This window comes from Neophocaena asiaeorientalis, unplaced genomic scaffold, assembly GCF_003031525.2.
Source record: "Neophocaena asiaeorientalis asiaeorientalis breed wild unplaced genomic scaffold, Neophocaena_asiaeorientalis_V1.1 scaffold240, whole genome shotgun sequence".
Taxonomy (NCBI): Eukaryota; Metazoa; Chordata; class Mammalia; order Artiodactyla; family Phocoenidae; genus Neophocaena; species Neophocaena asiaeorientalis.
The window spans coordinates 3,788,921-3,809,565 of NW_020185331.1; the positions used below are offsets into that span (position 1 = coordinate 3,788,921).

Below are 20,645 nucleotides of genomic sequence, written 5' to 3' on the forward strand. Positions count from 1 at the left end.
TCCCTCCCTTTTTTCCTGAAGTGCTGAAGTTGAGTTTGAGAGGCGACACGGCGGCGGCGGCCGCGCTGCTCCCGCTCCTCTGTCTCCCCATGGATATGCACTGCAAAGCAGACCCCTTCTCAGCGATGCACCGTGAGTACCGGCGCCCGGCTCCTGCCCCAGCTCGGGGCTCCCCGTCCCTCCCTGTCCCGTCCTGGCGCGGCCCTGGCTCCCCACGCGCTCAGGTCCCATCTTGGAGGCCACCCTGGCTTCTCCTGGTCACCCCTTTCGTTCTTCCTCATTTCCCGGTGTTTCTAAAGCCCCCAGTTTCTCTCCCTTCTGCCTTGTCGCTCATACTTCTTCTCCCTGCCTTCATACCTCCCTAGTGCCCATCACCCTCCTTCCTTCCACCTGCTTTTTCTTAGGTAGTGGATCCACAGCCCCTGACCCTGGCTCCAACCACTCTACTCCCTGGCCACCCTCTTGACTGGAGCTGGGGGACTAATGGACAGGCAGTTTTCAGGGTTTTGTGTTGTGTTGTGTTTTCTTTATCTTCTCTCTTTCTCTCTCTCTGCCTCCCCCTCCTCCCTCCCCTCATCTCTACCTTTCTGGAACTTAGAGTGTGGTGGTCCAGGAGGAGACTCCCAGCAAGGGCAGCCTCAGTGTCAGGACAATCAGGCTGAAGAGTGTGGGGGTGGGGTGCCCCCTTCTGACCCTCAGCTCCCAGCACCTCCTGGCCCTGCCAGCCCAGCCAAGGCTTCTTGTGGGCTGGTTTGAAATACTTCCTTCCTCTTCTTTTTTTTTCCTACCTTCCATCCTACTACTTCCCCTCTTGTCCTGGAGTTGGGAGTCTGAGATTGGCAGGACGTGGTGGTCATCTTTCTCTGCCTCTCCCTGGGAGATGCTCTAAAAACAAAGAGGGATTCCAAGAAATCGAAGTCTGTGAAAGATCACGTAGAAGAGCCTTCCAGGCGATCCCTGGGTAGAGCAAAGCTCAGCTTCTAGTTCTGGAGGCTCCTTGCTGGGCTCCCACTCCCTGGTAAGGATGGGCCAGCCAGTAACCTGGCCAGGGGATAGGAAAAGAGGGAGAAAAGAGGGAGAAAAGGGGGGAGAACAAAAGGAAGGCAAATGCCAAAGCTGGGGAGAAAGGAGAGAGAAATCAAAACAAGGGGGAGGAAAGAAGAGCCAGAAAACAGAAAAAAAATGTTACAGGAAAAAGGAGAAGGGGAGAAAAAAATTTAAAACTAGGAAAAGAGAATTATTTTAATGAAATTTGAATTTATCTAATTCTTGTCATATGTCTTTAGCTTGGAAAACAATTCAGAGGTATTTTTTGTTTGTTTTTGTTTTGCCGCCTTCTTTTTTTAAAAGATAAATAGATTCTAAATAGAAAACGTCCCCTCCTCTGTAGGTTAATAATCAAGGATGATTTGTAACTTTTCACAGGGAAACTTTTTAGACCTGGCTTGGATCTGTGCTTGGGACAAGAGAGCCTAGGAGGGAGAGCTGTATTTTTCTCTAAGCATATATTTAGCACATATATATATATATATATATATATATATGTATATATGGGTGCTTTAAAAAATACTCCTGTGACAAAATATATTTCCCTAAATAATTTCCAAGCACAGGAAATCCGAGCCAGGGGCCTCCGGCTGCCGCGGGTTTCTGGGAGCCGAGCCTGAAATCCTGACTCCTTTTCGGAGGGAGTGGAACGGGGTACCACGCCGTCTTCGCCCAGCCCGCCGGCCCCCTGGCCCCGCTGCCTCCCCTCTCTTGCCGATTCCGCGGGGGATCTGCCGAGTCCTGGCCGCCCACTGGGTGCCACTTTGAAACCGAAAGGGTAGCAAGGCGAGCCGAAGGTGGTCGGAGGAAGGGAGAGACCGCGGCGCGGGCGGGCTGGCCGGCCAGCAGCGGCAGCCCGAGTCGGCGCCGGCGGCAGTGGTGCATTCCAGGCCCGACTCAGCGCAGGTTCTCGGCCCCAGCCCTGGACTCCCGCCGTGCCCCCTTCCCTTACCCACCCCTTAGATTGGGGTCGAGGGGCCGGGCCCGGAGCCCGAGGAGGCTGAATTATTCATCTTTAATCTGCCCGCAGCTGCCGCCTTTTCATACCGGTAACGCGAGTTCTCCCGGGGCCTAAATTATTGATGGTCGGGTTTGGAGGGAGGGGAGGGGTGAGGAGCGGGGCTAGAGGTAGGGAGCCTAGCATGGATGAGGGGTAGAATAAGAGGCTTCGGCCTCCCCCAACCTCTAGATCAGAGGCCTCTCCCCAGGGGTTTCGCTGGCCCCTATTCTTGGTCCCCCAGAAGGGAACGGGAGAGAAGCGAGTCGGGTGCAGATGTCCCCGCTTTCTCCGAAAGTCGCCTGAGGCTAGCAGGACAGGAACTGCAGGTTGCTGGCCCGGTCAGGTCGGACTCTGCCGCTAGAACTCTCTGCGGTTAGATTGCTCAGTAACTGCGGCTGCAGGTTGATGGCTTTGGGTGCAGGATTTCTAGACTGCTGTCAGCCAGGGAGAATGGGGCGCCAGGCAGCGTCCTCAGGCCTGGCATCCGGCGACCACCTCGGCTCCGAGGTTGGGAGCCTGCACTGGAGTCTGGTTGGAGACCCAGCACCCTCCTCTTGCCCAGGAGAGCAAACGCCGTTGCTGCCCGGTTTCCCGAGTGGCTGCGGAGGTCTAAAAGGTCAGATGGACACGAGCTGGCTCGCGCTGGCTGCACACGGTGCCCCGTGCGCCTTCAGCCCGCCTGGGCTACCTGTACCGTGCGTCCTGAGCGAGGCCATGGGCCCCAAGCCTAGCGCAGCGCGGCAGGCGGACGAACCCAAACAGTCTGCGTTCTGTGGCTGCTACCCCGGCACTTTGCCGCTTTCCACTGCCTCCCCGTCTCCGAGCGCAGCAGATTCTGGGCCCCTGCTTCTTCAGCCTTCCCTCCTTCACTTGGCTTTCTTTGAACTTTAAACACTACAGAGGCGAAGGGGAAATATGGCTCCCCAAATATCTAAAGATAGAAAACATAAAGGAAAGAAAAGCTCCCCATCAGAAAACAAAACAAAACAAAAACACAGGGAAAGAGGCAGGAAAACTCTAACTCCAATTAAAAATAAATACAAGGAAAGAGGTAGGGAGCAAAAGGGGGGATGTCAGGGACTTAGGCCCTCTCTGTGCTTGGAGTCCTTATGTACAGAGTCAACCGGACCCAAACACCCCAGAATCATCCGCCTCCGAGCAGGCTCCTACAACTCCCTCTTGCCTGCGGCTCAGGCGGGATTCCGCACCGCTCCGGTTCCGTCCTCCGCCCGGCCCTTCCTGTCCTCTCTTCCCTACATTCTTTCCTGCTGGCGTTAATTCCCACTGTGCTGTTTTTCTCCCCCTCTTCCCTTTTTTTCCCTCTCTCCCTGCTTCCCCATTCCTTCCCTCACTTTCTCCCTGGTGTAGCACCGGTCTTAGAGCCGTTCTTTCCCAGCCCTCCGCCCAGCATCTGCGCTTCCGCGTTTCTGCAGCTCTGCAGATTCCAGTCCCTAATCCTCTGCATTGTGGTCGGCGGCCTTCGTTCTCCCGCGAGTCCGGGAACATGCCCTTCCGCCCTGCCTGCTCCCTTTGCACGTCCTGGGTCGCGGACCCTGACTAATGGCCGGTCCCTGCTGTGTGTGGGGTGTTGTTTTTTTTTTCTTGTCTCTCCCCAGCAGGGCACGGGGGTGTGAACCAGCTTGGGGGGGTGTTTGTGAATGGCAGGCCCCTGCCCGACGTGGTGAGGCAACGCATCGTGGAGCTGGCCCACCAGGGTGTGCGGCCCTGCGACATCTCCCGGCAGCTGCGGGTCAGCCACGGCTGTGTCAGCAAAATCCTGGGCAGGTGAGGGCCTCGGAGCTGCCCCTGGTAGATGCCCTGTCTCCTTCCATGTTTGGATAGCCCTGGGTCTCCAGCCGAGGGCTTGGCTAAGTCGAGGTCGCCAGTGGGAGAGGGAGGTTCCTGACTGGGGCTATCTGGAGAGCTGCTCCTTTTGGAGAGGGCACTCAGGTGGTGACTGTGGCCCCAGAAGCGAGGGTGGAGCAGGGCCATCCAGCACCTGCCCCGCTCCAGGGTCCTCACTGGGAGATAGCCTGATTCCAGTCTTCAGAAACGGAAGGACAGCTCTTCCCTTTGGAAGGGAGGGTTGGAGGAATAGGGTGGAAGGTAAAAATGGGTCCCTGAGAAGAGAAAAATCAGCTTGGGGAGGTAGAAGGTTGGTCCTGCTTCCCATAGGGTCCCTGTGCTCTGTGGGAAAGGTCTGGAGGCCTCCAAGTACTGTTCCCCCCGCTCTTCCCAAATGAGGGGCCGGGCTTCCACTCCCAGGGGCATTGATTCCAGCTGCTGTGCGTGCAGCCTTTGGTATGGCCACCTCCAGGGAGGGAGCGCCCCTGGTGTCCCTCCCCTCATCCTCCACTGCGTCCCTGCCCTAGCCAAGTGGACTCTGGAAGCCGGTTCAGACACTCTGGGCCTTTTCCCTCCGTGCCACTGCCTCAGGCAGGAGAGTGGCTCAGCGGCTCTGCGCCTGCAGCGCCCTGTCCCCGCCACCACCCGCTTCTCGCTGACCCCGCCGGCCTTCCCGGCGCAGGTACTATGAGACCGGCAGCATCAAGCCCGGAGTGATCGGCGGCTCCAAGCCCAAAGTGGCAACACCCAAAGTTGTGGACAAGATTGCTGAATACAAGCGACAGAACCCGACTATGTTCGCCTGGGAGATCCGGGACCGGCTCCTGGCGGAGGGCATCTGTGACAATGACACAGTGCCCAGCGTCTCTTCCATCAACAGGTGAGCAAGCCACGCCGGGCTGCAGGGTGGGGCTCCAGCTCCCAGCTCCGGCCCACCAGGGCTTCCCCCAGCACCGGTCTCTGTTCTTTCTTCGGCCTCTGCCTGCCCTTGCTCCTGCTTCCAGCTCCCAGGTCCTTTGGGCAGGGAGAGGGGACCTGGGAGGCAGAGAGATAGACAGACAGACAAGGCTGTCTCCAGCTCAGGGCTGGGTATTCCCTGCCAGGCTTCTCCCGCTGGCGTCCTGGAAATGAATCCAAGTGTTTGTGGTAATTAAGACTCCAAGATTACGCGCCTCGGTATCTAGAGACAATCACAGCCCACAGCCGAAGCCTTTAAAATGACCAGTGTCTATTCATCGCCTCCAAACAGACTTCCCTTTCTAAAGGCATGCTCCCTTCCGCAGGGGCAGCCGCCTGTCCTGGCTCCCCCGCCATCCCTGCTGACTCCCACAAAGCTGGCCTCCCGGGAGCCCAGGACTTGCTAGCCAGCTCCTCACAAATTTCCGGCCTGTTACCACCAGTATCGAGGCCTGCGGAGCAAACGCCAACCACCAGCCAGCCATTGGCAGGGAGTAGAGGAGCTAGACCTGGAGTGGGATGCCAGGTCAGCAGGGAGAGCTCTGGACCCTGAGACTGAACCTTAGGAGATGCCTCCAACCGCCTAGAGTACCTACGTCCAGGCCTAAGCCTGCACTGATGACAGGCTCAGGCACAGGGGGACAACTCAGGCTGGATTCAGCTCGACATATAGTAGCACAAGATAGTCAGTCTCCCAATCTCTGAGCCACTCCAATGTGCTCTCTGGGACCCATGCACACTCCATGTATGTACCCCCCGCCCCCGGCCAGTGTACACATGTGGCAGGTACAGCACATAACAAGAGCACTTGGACATGGGAACCCAAGATGGCTTTCCCATCACAGAACTGTACAACCTGATGTCAGCAGAGACCCTGTGCAAATTCCGGACAGCCTTGGCCAGCTTTTCTACCCCCGCCCCGCGCATTGTAGGGCAACACTCCAAACGAGAAGAAGGCTGAGGGTTTCATACCCTTGTTTTTCTTTACACTCTTCATAGGCTCATTATCAGGACAACTAATAATTCAGCTGGTGCCTTTTTCTGAAACTGGCATCACGTATCAAGGGTTTTTTTTTTAATATTTTGCAAATGAAATGGAATTATCCCAAATCATGCTGAAAACAGCAGGTAAAATTAGCTGGTAGAATGTACCTTGGCTAAAGAAGATTCCCTCTGCCACACTCGTGCTGTAACGTACTGCGAGGCGACCCCAGAAATTATCCCAGTGTGTGCCATCTGTATTAAAATGGTTATTCAGTTATGAACAGGGTAACATAATACTGATCAGCTAATTATACACCCTCCGAAAATTCTCCAGCTCCCTGGGCCTGGTGGTTTGACATTCAGATACCTTCCAAAGGAGCTGGAGAAATTCTCCTGGTGGTTTGGGAGAGGAATGAGTCTTTTGCATTTCAAAGTGAGAGGAGGAAGCTGGGGAAGCTTTGGGGCTGGGGCAGGAGTGGCGGTGAGGGATGGGAAGGGGCCAAAGCATTGTCTCCTCTCAGCCTCTAGGCTGGCTACTGGTCTTGGGAGTGAGTTGGAACCGAGTCTTGGGAGGAGAGCAGCCCTGCTGAGGAGCAATGTTGCTGGGACTGGGTGCTGGTGTTCTGGAGAACATTTGGTAGAAATCTTGTTGCTGTGATAGGATTTGCAAGCCGGTGGAGGAACCCAAGATATGTTCGGTCAAAGGCAATGTGCTTCTCTTGATGTGTGGAGGATTGGAGCAATCAAGGCAGGTGTGGCGGCAGCACCCCTTGCCTAGCACTCTGTCTAGCACCACTTCTCCCCCCCTCTCCCCAACATATACCCCTCACTGGCCGAGATGTTTTGGGAAGCTGGCTTATACAAAAGTTGGGGAATACTCTCATCCTGAAAAGCCACGGAGAGCAGGGGACATGTGACCCCAGGATCAAGCTCCAGAGGCCTTGAGGTGTGCTCACCAGAACTGAGAGAAAGTAGAAGAGTGAGCTGCTAGTGGGATGAGAGTGGGAGAAAGAACGGCTTCAGCTTGACAGCTCTGACAGCAGCAGAATTTGCTCAGCACGGAGCCCTATCACCTGAGGGGCACGGAGGCTACCTTTGGGTGTGGGAAAATAGCCATCTGTGGACAGGTGTTGCTGGAGATGGCAAGGGAGTGGGAGGGGAACGGGGAAGCCACCGGCAGCATGGGCAGCCAGCCCTGGGTCTGCAGCTAGGCTTCCTGGCTTGCTTTGTCAACAAGGCACAGTCAGAGTATTCTTGATTTTGCTTTGGGACAGAATCCTACCGTGACTCATACTTTGAAAAGAATTCTGGGGGCTTCCCAGTGTGCTGCCGAGTCAGGACTGGAGGGATGCATCTGGGCCCGTGCCCTTAGTGTCATCCCTCGAGGTGCTTTGCTCTGAAAGGGAGGGTTTATCTGAGATGCGTTGCTTCAACCCTAAAACCTGCTAAAAGCGGGATTTCTGCTGGCGCTGCTGATGCCAGGAACTTTGTGAAATCTCACTTGCTGTAAGGAAGAGCCTACAGATTTTCCTCTGTGTAGAAAGTGTGACGCATTGGGGACCGGGTGGTTCTTGAGTTTAGCGCTTTACTGTTGGTGAGGTGCCCACTTGTGCTGGGTACTTTATAACCCTCATGGTAAGAATGTGCCCGTGCCGGCCGTTGGCAAGAAAGGAAATCCACACACGCTTATCCACCTGAGCCAAATCATGAGGGTTTTCATCTTCTCCTCCCCAAACAGATGCTGTTGCCACACTTGAAATATACTGTTATGGTTATAAACTAAATTGCTTTTCATGCTTTAAAAGTGGTTTGGGCTTTTTCTGATACTGTCGCGATAAAGGCTTGGACATCCAGCCCGCATTCTCCATTGGCAAATCCTCACAGAAATATCTCTCCGAGCCAATGGAGTAGGTCAGAGAGGCCTCCCAGCCCCACCCTCACCCCAGAGACCACCGTCAAAAATCCGGAGGGTTGACCAGATTGCTTAGCATGTGGAATTTATTTGAGTGACTCTCAATATTGGGTTACTGATCGCTGAGCGTGGAGTTGCCAGCTCTTCAGCTTGTACACCACTGCCGTAGGGGGCGGGTGTTTATAAACAGGTGACTTGAGATTGAAACCTGGTGTGGGAAATGGCCCGGAGGGGGGAGGAGATGGAGGGAGATCCAAGCTGCTGAAAGGGAAACAGCCACCTAGTTACGTTGCTGAGCAATTGGCTGGGCAGGAAGGATTTTCCTGATTATATGCCAGAGTCTTCAGGTTTGTCTGTTGCTCTGGGCAGGGAATATAGCTCCTTTGAAGGCACAGGCGCAAACTCCAGATACAGTCTAGGGTTACTGAAGATCCCCTGAGGGCACTGTCTTGGACTGAGCTGGCAAGGAGGCCCTGGCTCTCTTAACTTTTTCAGCCTGCCCTATACTCTTTGGGATCAAGGCACTCTCAGCTCCTAGATCCTTGGAGTGGACCCTCCCAGAGTCAATTTTCCCCCGATCACCTGCTACCCATACTCTCCCTTAGCCTGTTGGGCTCTAAGTGAGCATATTTACTCTCCTAGCAGTGGCAGCACTGGCTTCAAGAAGGCGCCAGCCCCAGGGCTGTTGAACAGCTCCGTCTCGTGTCATCTGCAGGTCTTCATTGGAAATCTGGCACTGGGGTGACAGTGGCCTAGCTGTTCATTCAAAGGCCTTTCCAAGTAAGCTGGGAGCCACTCATCCCAGCCAAGGGAATGCTGAAGACATGTTCACGGTGGGGGTCTGTGTCCCTTTCTCAGACACAGGTTCTAGAACATTGCACATTTGACTCTTGGACCTGGCTTGGCACAAAGCTGGCCCAGAGAGGCAGCACTGCCTGCCCATCTCTGTACCCTTGCAGTTGTTTGGTGGTCAGGGCTGTTGGTCTAGTGGCAAAGAGCCAAGGCAAGTCGGTAGGTTAAGAAGAAGACTTCTCCCCACAGAGGAAAGGGAAAAGTAAGGATAGAGAACTTGCTTTCTGTGGCCCTGGGCCTACTGGATCAGGCTGCCTATAGTGGACAGACGTGCCAGTTTCTGTCTGAAAAGCCTTGCTCACCTGTCCTTCCCCAGAGAGCATCTCCTGCTGCAGAGGCTGCCCATCGTTAGAATAACGTGTGAAATAGTCATGACTGCTGGCCTTCTTATTTCTTAAAACGAGCTGGAGTCGTCCCCCTGAAAAGCCATTTTTGCTCCCTTAGTTATTTTAGACTTCTTGGCCAGCAATTGTATCGGTCTGTTTCCCTGCGGCCAGGCTCCGAGTGGGCGGGCAGGCCACAAAATGGCTTTCAGGTGAGAGCAATGGCTGGTTGCCCTGAGTTCTTACCTCCACTGGCAACTCTAGGAAAGAGGAAGGCAGGAGGGGTTGTCCCTAACGAAAGCTCCAGGTGGGTTTTGGAGGGTGATGCAAAGAGGAAACAAGAGGGGAAAACCCTAAATAAATAAATAAAGTGTGACCAACTATTCTGAGAACTCAATAAAACAATCACATCAAATATGAAGAGGCATAAATCTTGTATCTGCACAGGTAACCTACTCAATTGCTTTTATTATCGCTCAGGCTGCCTCCATTTATTACCGTCCACAGTCTGGGCAAAGGAGGTTGCGTGGAGGGTGGTCTCCAGTGCAATCCTACACCCTGAGAGGCAACAATCAGCCCATACAGCCAGGGATTTCGATGGGAGCTCGGGAAGGGCCCATTTGTCTGCATGAAAACCAATCAATAACTCTGTAACCAGAGCCCTTGTCACAGGGAAATGGACAACACAACAGTTCAATACAGGGGCCACGGGGGGAATTAACCAAGTGGAGATGGGGCCAGGCAGGAGCAGCCCCTAGAGAAGGGAAACGGGGTGCCTGGAGAAGAGAATATTGGGGAGGGGGGGAGATGGGGCAATGGCTTTGTGTGCATATTGGCACAAGGTGGGAATTATTGTGCAAAGTAGATCCAGGGGACCAGAGGCACCGTTGGAAGTTGGGGTGGTAGGGAGCAGCTGGGAAGTGGACTTGTTCCAGTACCCATGGGATAGTGTGGTTGTATGTGTGATGGTGTGTGTTGTGGACAAGAATATTATGCTTCCATAGAAAGAATCGCGATAGTAGTAACTGGTGCGGAAGATGAATCAAACCCCCCTACACCAGAGCCTGCACGCTGAAAAGGGGGCTCCCTCTGAGCCCACAAAGGAGCGCCTTAAACCAGGGGCTCCATTGTCTGCCCCCAGCTCCCTAGACCTTCAGCTCCAGCTACTCTGCAACTTTGCCTCTTGAAGTTCAGGTCTGTCCTCGGCCCTTCCTCCTTGCTGCCTGGAGTTGGAATTCTTATATTAAGAGGAAACTGTACGCTGGAAAGAATTCCTTTCTCACGTCCTGTTCCTTAAAAGAATTCAGTAAAGGGTGTGAACATGGCCTGCCACTTCTCTGAATCCCTGCTGTTTCATCTCAGCACCCCCACCCCCAGGTCAGATTCTCGGAGGGCAAGTTTCTTGCATTCAGAGTTCCGATTCATGCAGGGGAAGCTATGCCCAATGCTGATCACCCAGCCACGCGGGTGAGCCTAGAGAAGAGAGAAGGGGCCCTGATAAATCTGAGGAGTGGGCAACGGTGTCTCACAACCAATGCCCTAATAACATGTAAAATATTAAACGGGTGGAAAATTACATCGCTGTGGGTTTATCGGTCTACCACTAAACTACTGGGTTGAAATGTTTTTCTCCTGTTGAGCAAGTTATTTGTTTTGGTACTCTAAAGGTGCAGCTTGAATCTATTCATGATGGTTTGTGGGCGCAGAGATTGATATCTTTAGGGTGTGTGGATTTGTGTGTGTTTGTGCCTACCTGCGTCTGCTCTTAGGTAAATGGGCTCTGGGGCCAAGAGGAGGAAAAAGAGGAAGACCTGCAGTCACAGACAGAGGCTGGACACCTTGTCCTTGGGACCATCAGGTCAATCAGTGAGGCAGTCATTGGGCCCTTGGGCAGCAATAATAGGGCTGGGTTGGAGAGTTCTCGTTTCATAATTTGGGGAAATTGGGGCCAAATTTTTCTTTGCACTGTAACAGTCCAGTCTAGTTAGGCCCCAATTAGAGGCTTTGCTGCAGCGATGCTGCCTTGGTGATAGAGAGCTGTGTGGTCCACTGTCCATCTTCATTTCAACACTTGAGTCCCAGCCCTGTTGGCAGAACTAGTTAGGGACCAACTGCATAAGCAGCCAGGAAGATGGCCTTCCTGGTGTACCCCCTTCCTGCAGAGTTCCGGTGCAGTGGCCCACCAAGGGACCTGTGGGTCCCCCAGCAGGAGGCATGTCAGCAGCACTGGGACACGGTCATTGTCAGAGCTCTCCCAACGGCCAGGCCCCAGGCTTAGCCTCCAAATCCTTCCCCAGTAATCCAGGTGCCAGGGAAATAAGGAAGAAGCTGGGTGCAAGGAACACATAACTGGGAACCAGAGAAGGCTTGGACACCAGACCAAGTAGAGCATGATGGCAGAGGCAGAGGCCTGCGGTCTCCTGGGGAGGGCTGGGCATAGGGGAGCTGTTGAGGGTGTAGGAAACCAGAAGAGGATGACCTGGGACTGGAAAAGAAGAAGCAAGGCCCTGTGTAGACCTGGGAACTCTCAGGTAGGAGGGGAAGTCATGTAGGAGGGAGACGGGAGAGGCCATGGAGCCAGGCTCGTCTTGTAGTTCATCCTCACCAACCACAAAAATAACTGGACTCTTCCTTTCAGTTTTTGAGAGATAATACAATAAGAAGATATCTTGTGTTTTTCATGCGAGAGAGAGAGAGGCAGAGTCGTTGGCATTCTAGAGAGGTTCGGGTTTGTTGTAAGCTGTAGGGGGAGGAAAGTAGTGCCCCAAAGTCCAGACTGGTGAGAATGTGTTAGTGGAGCTGCCATGTGGCTGCAGGGGGTCATGAGCACAGAGGCCTCCAGGACCCCAGCAGGGAAGGTTAGCAGGAGAACCTACGATGCTGAGACAGAGGTGGTGAGAACTGAACAAACAGGAGCTGGAGTGCACAGGCCCAGCCTAGAGGCACTGAGATTTCGTTTTTTAAAACTCTGTGCTGGGGCTTCCCTGGTGGCGCAGTGGTTGAGAGTCTGCCTGCCGATGCAGGGGACACAGGTTCGTGCCCCAGTCCGGGAAGATCCCACATGCCGCGGAGCCCGTGAGCTCCCACATGGGCCCGTGAGCCATGGCCGCTGAGCCTGCGCATCCGGGGCCTGTGCTCCGCGGCGGGAGAGACCACAGCAGTGAGAGGCCCGCGTACCGCAAAACAAAACAAAAAAACTCTGTGCTGGTTAAATAAAACACATCTCCAGGCCTGATTCAGTTCATGGGCCAGCGGTCTGCAGCCCCTGGTCTGTGTAACTGCCCATAACTTATCTCTCTGCTTCAGACCAGAGCAGTAATCTCAGTGCAGGTACAGGGGATGTGACATTTCCGGAGCCCCTGAGTCCAGAAGCCCCCGAGGAAGGGAAGTGGGGGTGAGGTGTAACTCCCCACAGCTAGAGGAGGGGAGGGGGAGATGCACATGGAAAGGGAAGGACAAAAGTAAGGATGAGGAGGAAGCATGAGGAAGGAGGTGATGAGGGCGAGAGGTGAAAAGCAGAGCCCTGGGAGCTGGGACGGGCTTGCCTGGGAACGGAGCATGTGAAAAGGTTGCAGGGAACCAGAGCTCTGGGCGGCTGGTACAGCAGGCTGGTGGGGCTGCCTCTCAGAAGGTTATTAAGGAGAAAAGGGGAGGCCAGCCAGGGAGGAGAAAGGTAGCAGAGCAAAGGAAGTGGCACAGGAGGTCAAGTCGCAAGACCTGGAGCCCACGGTCACCCGTACCAGGCAGAGCACCGCAAAGCAGGCCGGCAGTGGATGTGGCGCTGCTGCAGTGCAGTCGCTCAAGCCTGGTGCCTGGCAGAAGGGAGAGTGGGAGAGAGGCCAAGAGGAAGTGAGGGAGGGCCCCGCTTCCTGGGTGTTCCAGGTTAGAGCCCCCTCCACCCAGGAGCCTCTGGCTACTTTGCTCTGGACTCCCTCCTCTGCCTGCCTTCAGCCTGCCATGCACTCCTCTGCAGTGAGCTCCCTCTGCAGCCATCCAGAAACAGAGGAAGCCGGAGGACGTGCCGGGTGGCTCCTGGCAGCTCCTGGCAGGAGGAAGAGAAAGGGCTGTGAGACAGGGCAGCAGGCTGCAAGAGGAATTGTACCCACGTTGTAGGCACAGTCGGGTCAGGAAGTAGAAGGACTCAGAGGACTTGGAGAGGGCAGGAGGGCGAGAAGGGAGAGCAGCAGGGGCCCTGGAGCTTGAACAAATGGGCGTGAGCACTGGGGCTGCTGCCCCTGGTCTACATGCTCCCTTGTGGCCCCAGGGTATTTGCTGGGCTGGTGAAGGAAGCCAAAGGCAACCAGGAGCCTCGTGGACAGCATCTGGCCTGACAGGCCACATAGATGGTCAGGGAGGAGGCCCTCACTCTGCCCTTTATCCTGTGACCTTTGGTTCTAATTCTAGAGGACAAGATGGTGCCCGCTCCTTATGTGTGGTACCGAGAGGGCTTGGTGCCTCTGTGTTGGGAGCCTCCGTGTGGCTGTGTTTTGGGGAGAGTGTGTGGGTTCATGGTATCTGGCTGAGCCTGGCACTCAGGCCCTAGGAAGCTGTCTAAATGGCCCTGGCATTACAGGGAGCTCTTAAAAGTCATCTGTCTTGTCCAGTGAACAACGGCAAACTGGTAGTTGGCCAGAGGGCTGAAGGCATCTTTTGGTCCCAGGATGAAAGCATCTGCCATCACTGGGATGGCCCGCCTGTTTGAGGTGCTAGCAAATGTTATCTGGAAAGCCTGGGGTTGAATGGATGGTCAGCGTCCCAGTGGGTGGATGAGTGGGGGTCCCGTCAGGTGCACAGAGGGTCCCAACTCGTTTAGTCTGGTGCAGGCACATGTGCACTTGCTCTGCTAGAGGTGAGGGTGTAGAGCTGTGTGCAGTGCCGGGGTGGTGCATGTGTGTGACATGCTGCTAGGAAAACTGGCAGCAGCTGTTTGGCTTGTGTCTGCTGAGGTCCTCATAGGGAGTGTGCACTTAGGTAGGGACAAATGTCAAGCTATTTTCTCCTCTTATCATCTGCAGAGTGCATACCTCCCCTCCCTCTCCACATCCCTTATCCTTTCTTTTCTCTCTCTCCTCCTCCTCATTACCCAGGTTAGCTGGTTTGGGTTAGGAGGCCAATTAAGGAAGAGTGAAGAGAATTTAAGATAAGGAAGGCCATCCTTCCTCTAGGGACCAAAAGAGGTATTGTGTTCCCCCCACTCCGCTCTGCTTCCCTGAGGAGCTGACACCAGGACAGGCGGCCTTCCCACGGGCTGGGACTGGGAGAGCCAGAGAAACGGAGGTGTCTCCAGACTTGAGACTTGGGCTCCTTTCCCTGGTCACCACGGGCCTGGGAAGGAAAGTCTAAGAGAGCCCAGGATGAGGGAGAAAAAAGGGTAGAAAAGAGATGGCCAAAGACAGAAGGCGAGAAGCAAGAGCCAGCTGTGGTTGACACCAACCAGCCCCAGATAAAGCCTGGTTTTGGCCACAGAAGTGGACTGGCTGTGTGTGTTGGGAAGGTGGGGGGAGGGGTGTCTTTTTTTTTTTTTTCTTTAGGGAAGAGGCTCTGAAGTCTTTTAGCCAGTCTGCTGGGCTGACCACTCAGCTCTTTGCAGAGGGTATAGCCCTCCTAGAAATCGTGTTCGCCCTCACTCTCACACCCTCTGACCTCCCATCCCAGCACACATTTGTCTCTTCAAAGCCAAGTTAAAGGGAAGTGAGGGTGGGGGAAGAGGCCCCAGGAAGACAGCTTGGAGGGCAGTGCAGACTCCTCAGGAGATGACCTCCCAGGTTGGGTACAAAAAAAGTTGAGAGAAATTCATTTCATGGCCAGTGGCTGCTTTAAAAAGGCGATTCCAGCATACGAATGTGATAAATGTTAACTGAGCATTAATCGCATTAAAGAGGGCCCTATAAACTTTTCATTTCTAATTAAATTCGTCCAGTGATGCTGCCCAAGCGAGTACTCTGGGCCTTTGTTTATGTGGAAAATTAAAATGCAAATACAATGGGATTTATTTCCTGGAGTGGAGTGACGGGCTGGCCCCCTGGCTACTGGTCTCCAGGCCTGTCAGGCCAGGTAACTTCTTCTTTGGAGGTTCTGTCCCTCTTGGGACACATTCTGGTATGAAAGGAGAGGCCAGAGTTCAAGGTCAAACAGAGTTAGAAATAGAGGGGAAGGTGTGGAAAGAATTGAAAAAAGTAGAAAAAGACAATAGATGGCCCAGAAATAGAGAGAGAGGCATTGTCCTGGCTTCCTACCCTCCTCCTCCAACTCCCACCTCTAGGAGAAGGGACCCCAGACCTTGCTTGTGAGTAATGCCATCACAAGCCTCCCCTGCAGTTCAGGGAAGAAGGGTGGATGTGGGAGGGAGAATTTGGAGAAGCAGCCCTGCCAGGCATATGTGGGCTTGCTCCTCAAAGAACCGAGTGGTCATCAGCACAGAGGACCCAGGGCCTGGATTTATCTCCAGCAGTTTGAGGGTCGGCTGCTGTCCGCATAATGGCTTCACTGGGCTTTTCCTGCCAGTGCCAAGCAGCATTGACACAGGGCAGTGGAGCATAGATGCTCAAACTGAGGACGCTGTGCATGCACGCCCGCACGCACGCAGCCTTCTCGAACGTAGAGAGAGCCGATCGCTCATGAGAATAAACAAATGTCCCTTGCAGGGAGTCCTTTAGTGCCGTGATCCCTCTGATAAAAGTGGTAACTCTAAATGCTATTGAATGGAACGATCTAAAGTTCCTATTTACCAAAATGTAAATTCAGCTGAGTGGAGAGAAAACCTGAGCAAGAAAAATCATTTGGGTTTATCAGTAGAGGAACTGAAAGATCGCTGTGCTGCACTATGGCTAGGGAGGTTGTAAATAGCATTAAAAAGTAGAGAGGGAAAGAAAATGGAGGTAGGAGAGATGATAAAAGGCAGAGCACTAAATCACAAACAGGGGTACATGGACAAAGGCGCAAACCAGATTTATGCCAAGCTTTGCAAAATCTACGGCTTGGACTGACAACGCGTAGACATACTACGCACACAGGCATGAGGCATCCGGAGAGTGGATAAGGCCATGTGGGTATGAAGGTGGATTGACCACAATGTAAGCTGTCTGTGCCTGGTGCTGGGACTGATCCGTCAACTCCTCCACACTGCGATCTGATGGGGTAGGGTTCTGTAGACAGTCAAGGATACAGCCTTATGCGGTTTTTAAAGGTCTTTGAGCACATGAGTCTCTTGTGAGCTGGATCCACGTTCTAATGAATCTCCAAGGCAGCAACCCATTCCCAGAACGGAGTCTGCTTGACTAGTTTTGTCGAATAGCTGCTACCCCTGTCCTCTTTAGTCTGTTTTATTCTGGGTTATTCTTTTCCTCTTTAGTGTTCACTTAGGTCTCTTGGAAATGCATGAGCACTTGCTGACAAACAGGTTAATGACTGTGGCAACTCCCAAACATCTGGATGAAAACCCAAACCTTCAGCCAATCATCTCTAGAGATTATCAATATGATGCCAAATATCTGGGGATTTAGAGATGTCCACATTATTGATTGAATTCCTTACTTTTTATCCAGGCACAAAACCAACTCCTGTTTTCATTTCATTGGTGTTTCATTTCATTGGGAGACACCCGTTTTCAGAGGGAAATATTCTAGGAAACAAAATGTTGTGGTTAGAAAGCATCTTTGATGTATTTGGGTCTCATTTCTGGTTTAAAGGGAGGCTGGGCTTGGCCTGAAAGTCAAGTGGAGAGCTGGTGGTTGGGAGCACTTAGTATCTGAGCAAGCATGGCTGATAGACTCTTTCCCCGGAAATTTGGTTGGGAGGGCAAATCACTTTGTCCAAAGAAAGCTTAAGCTATCCGATAGCCTGGCTTCATAAGGGAACCCACTTTGCTATCTTAAGGAAGTATCAGTGTTCTTAATAGATATGGTCTGTCCTTCATTTATTCTTTCATTCATCCATTCAGAAAACCTTTGCTGAGCACCTACTATGTGCCAGACATAAACCTGTGTGGCATAGAAAACATAAGAAAGTGGGCTCTGGGAAGTGATTGCCAGAGTTTGAATCTAGCTTCCCCACTCACTGGCTATGTGGTTGTGGGTAAATCTCAAATCTTCTCTGGACCTCAGTTTCCTTATTCTGATCTAACATGGGGATAAACATGTAGCTAGAGCTCTGTCATAGGTTCTCATGAAGGTTGAATGAGTTATTCCACATAAACCTGGCAGATATCAAGTGCTCAATAAATGTTTTTTTTTTCTTTTCTTTTTCTTTTTTTTAACATCTTTATTGGGGTATAATTGCTTTACAATGGTGTGTTAGTTTCTGCTTTATACCAAAGTGAATCAGTTATATCAATAAATGTTAGTTATTATTATGGCAGTAGTAATAATCAAGTTATGTGTCTGCCAGTGTAGGTGAGTTCTGGCTTGTGCGTGCATAAACACTGAAATCTTTTAAATAAGAAAGTTCAAGGAGCCAAAAAGATACTCTGTGAACAGAACTGTGTATCATGAATACCAGTGAGAATTATGGTCCACTGTGAGCCCAGCTGGATTTAGGAAGGGGGCCTGCTCTTTGTACTTCCAGAAAAAAAAAAAAGGAACCTTTATGACTCAGTTACATGACCATTGAACAGAATTAGATAATTGCCCCCTTTGTCCACTTTTTTTGAGAGCCCAGCCTGTGTGTGTGTGTGTGTGCGTGTGTGCATGTATACTTCTTATGACCGCACACTCCTTCTCTGGGATAAGGCTATGATTGCTTGAGGAGCTGAAGGTTGGCATTTTCTGGGTTTCATGGCATCTTCATGCATTGTGGTGCTTTGCATTTTGTAGTTTTTTTAAAAGATAAAATGAAATGGTATTGGGAAAAAAATCCTTATTTGATGGGTTTGAAGTGTTCCTCTGATGCTTAAATGTCATAGAGGGGAGAGGATGGGGAGGTAAACAGAAAGAGGAGGGGAAAAGAGGAGAGAAAATGGAGATAGGGTAAAGGATGAAGAAAGAGGAGAGGAGGAAGTGAGCAAATATTTGACGGATTCAAACCAGATCTGTCTACTGTGGCCCCGCATATCTGGATATTCCAGGCATATTCCATATTTCAGTCTGCAAGCATGGGAGATTGATCGTCATTGCAGTTATTCCATTCCTGAAGGATAAAAGATTTTTTTAAAAATTCAGGAGAAAAATTCACTTCTTCAGTGTAATGGCTCAAAGTAACTGGGCTCTGTGAATTCTCCTATTTAATCTGTGCCCATGAGCAAAGATGAAAATGGACGTTTCCTAAACTGACAGTACATTCTGGATGGGAAAGCTTGTGGAATAAGGCTGAGGCCCCAAGTTCTCCCTGCCCCTTGGGCCTAGTTATGTAACCAAGTCCAGCCCAATGGACTTCTGTAAGGTCCACACCAAATGCCTTAACATTCACTCCTATTCCTTTCTTATCTCTTCTTTAGTTCTCAATTTAATGCCTATATTCTGTTACTCCTCATTGACACCTATTAGCTGGTAAAGGTCCTGATTTTTAAAATTAGAAAGTAAGTGTTTTTAATGAGTTAAATTTGAATGCTGACAGCTCAATCATCCTTAAATTTTTTTTTTTTTTTTTTTGCCGGTACGCAGGCCTCTCACTGTTGTGGCCTCTCCCATTGTGGAGCACAGGCTCCGGACGCGCAGGCCCAGCGGCCATGGCTCACGGGCCCAGGCGCTCCGCGACATGTGGGATCTTCCCGGACTGGGGCACGAACCCGTGTCTACCGCATCGGCAGGCAGACTCTCAACCATTGCGCCACCAGGGAAGCCCAATATATATTTTTTATAATTGCAAATGTATAAGGGCCGCCATCTGTCTTTCTGCCTCTTCATTACCACAGTGCTGGGTATAGCCCTCTGTATGGAGATGGGTAGTGGTGGATTCTTATCAACCCCCAACCCCCCCTCACTGTCCACATGGACAGAAGCCCAAGGAGAAAACTACCCCCTGCCTTCATGCTACCTGACTGCAATTTTTGCACTTCTCTGCTTAAATCACACACATACACACACACAACTTGATTTATCTTACATTTGATTCACATTAACACATGTGGTTATACACACACATAGGCCAATCTTATGGCCACTTTACTTGGTAAGTCCTTACGTTCATAACAATAATAGCTGACAAGTGCTTACTGCAGTAGGAACTGTTATAATTATGTTAAGTATATTAATTGATTTAAGCCTCATAAGCAACCCCATAGGGCTTTATAGGATTGTTTATAGATAGGGTAACTGGAGTACAGAGAAGTTGAATAACTCACTCAGGTCACAGGCTAAGTAGCACAACTAAGATTTGAACTCCTGCAGTACTGGCTCTAAAACCCATGTGCTTTTCCACTGCTCCATACTTCATATCAACTTTGGATCAAAGGAAGTGCAGGAATGTGTGATCTCTTGAGCAACTTTCTATATTTTGAAGTCTCATGCCAGGGAGTACATGTATTTATACGTGTACTTACAAGCTCAGAACAGAGACACTGCACCTAGTAGAAAGTCATGCCTAGTACGAGCTTCTGTACTCTTCCTGGTGTGTGTTTGTGGCCCTGTGAGTACAAGCCACAGCTGAGCCACATCATCTGGGGATGCTGGGAAGGAAGAAGATGCTGATGGCCAGAGCCACAGGGTAGAGTGAACTGGGGATTCTCAGAACTAGAGTTCATGTTATTCCCATTGGGATTGGGGAGCTTAGTCCCATCCATCCTCCCGTAGTCCCCACCAGGGAGCTAGACTTTTGACAGGCATTGGGTTTGGCCCTGGGTCTTAACTCTCCAAATTAGGCAGATATAGGGAGGGTGGCACCAGAACCTGTGTCACTGTGGTAAGGTCAGATCTGTTCCGTAGAGCAGGGGCGGCTTGCTTCCAAGAACAACAGAACTGTGCGAATGGTCATCAAGAAGAGATTTGTCCTCCATCTCTAGAATCCTCCTTCTGGAAAGAAGCAGTGCAAACGACCAAGCCAGAGCAAGTTTAAAAAGCTAAAGGATGGGTCTTCTCACACACAGCCACATCAAGAAAGCAATTACCGAATCATACACCACCACCCAGATCCAACATCATTACTCAACCCACATCACCAAGGAGACACCCATTAACCTAATCTCTGAGACATACATTACGAAAAAGAAAGATGCTGATATGATCAACGAACACAATAATTCAAAGCAGAAACACAGACATTGCCACCAAACAATACTCAAATTCCTCCAACTCAGTGTTACACAAAGTGCAGTCACCTTGATACAATACCACAAAACATCAGGTAACAGACCTTAAGCCAGCTGCCGGAATGTGTCAGCAATACATGGTACCACACAACACAATTCAAGTGCTCCGTCCCACAGGCACACCCATGCCCAAAGGCTGAAATCATGTGGCCACCTGAGCGATAGTAAACACTGGTCAGGCATCCACAGAGATGGAGCCAGCAGTGCAACACCCAGCCCTCCTGCATACCCAGCAGAAAAGGATCACTGCCACAGCCTCCCCAAACCCGGCGCTCTCCTGGTCCCCAGCACAGTGCAGCCTGCCAGAAAGCAGCAGCGCCATCCCATCTCTCCAGCAGGCGGATGTGTCCAGACCATCACCTCCAATAAAGCCTCTGGGCTCTCGTTGCTAGTAAGAGAGTAAACTGTCCCCTGAGCCTGCTTCCTGAGACAGGACAAATCAGCCCTTTCCTGCTGGGGATTTAGTAAGACTTCACCATATCTGAA

General features: G+C 51.8%; 1 protein-coding gene across 4 annotated transcripts in view; it reads left to right on the forward strand.

Annotated features, from left to right (window-relative positions):
- PAX2 (paired box 2) overlaps nucleotides 1-20,645 on the forward strand; it is a 79,978-nt gene that overhangs the window by 1,301 nt on the left and 58,032 nt on the right. For 3 of the 4 annotated variants that reach the window (XM_024735035.1, XM_024735037.1, XM_024735036.1), the window contains exons 2-4: nucleotides 22-132; nucleotides 3,664-3,832; nucleotides 4,575-4,772. In XM_024735035.1, the coding sequence (XP_024590803.1) occupies nucleotides 22-132; nucleotides 3,664-3,832; nucleotides 4,575-4,772 (478 nt within the window). The remainder of the gene's footprint in view (nucleotides 1-21; nucleotides 133-3,663; nucleotides 3,833-4,574; nucleotides 4,773-20,645) is intronic. The other variant, XM_024735038.1, reaches the window with a different exon arrangement.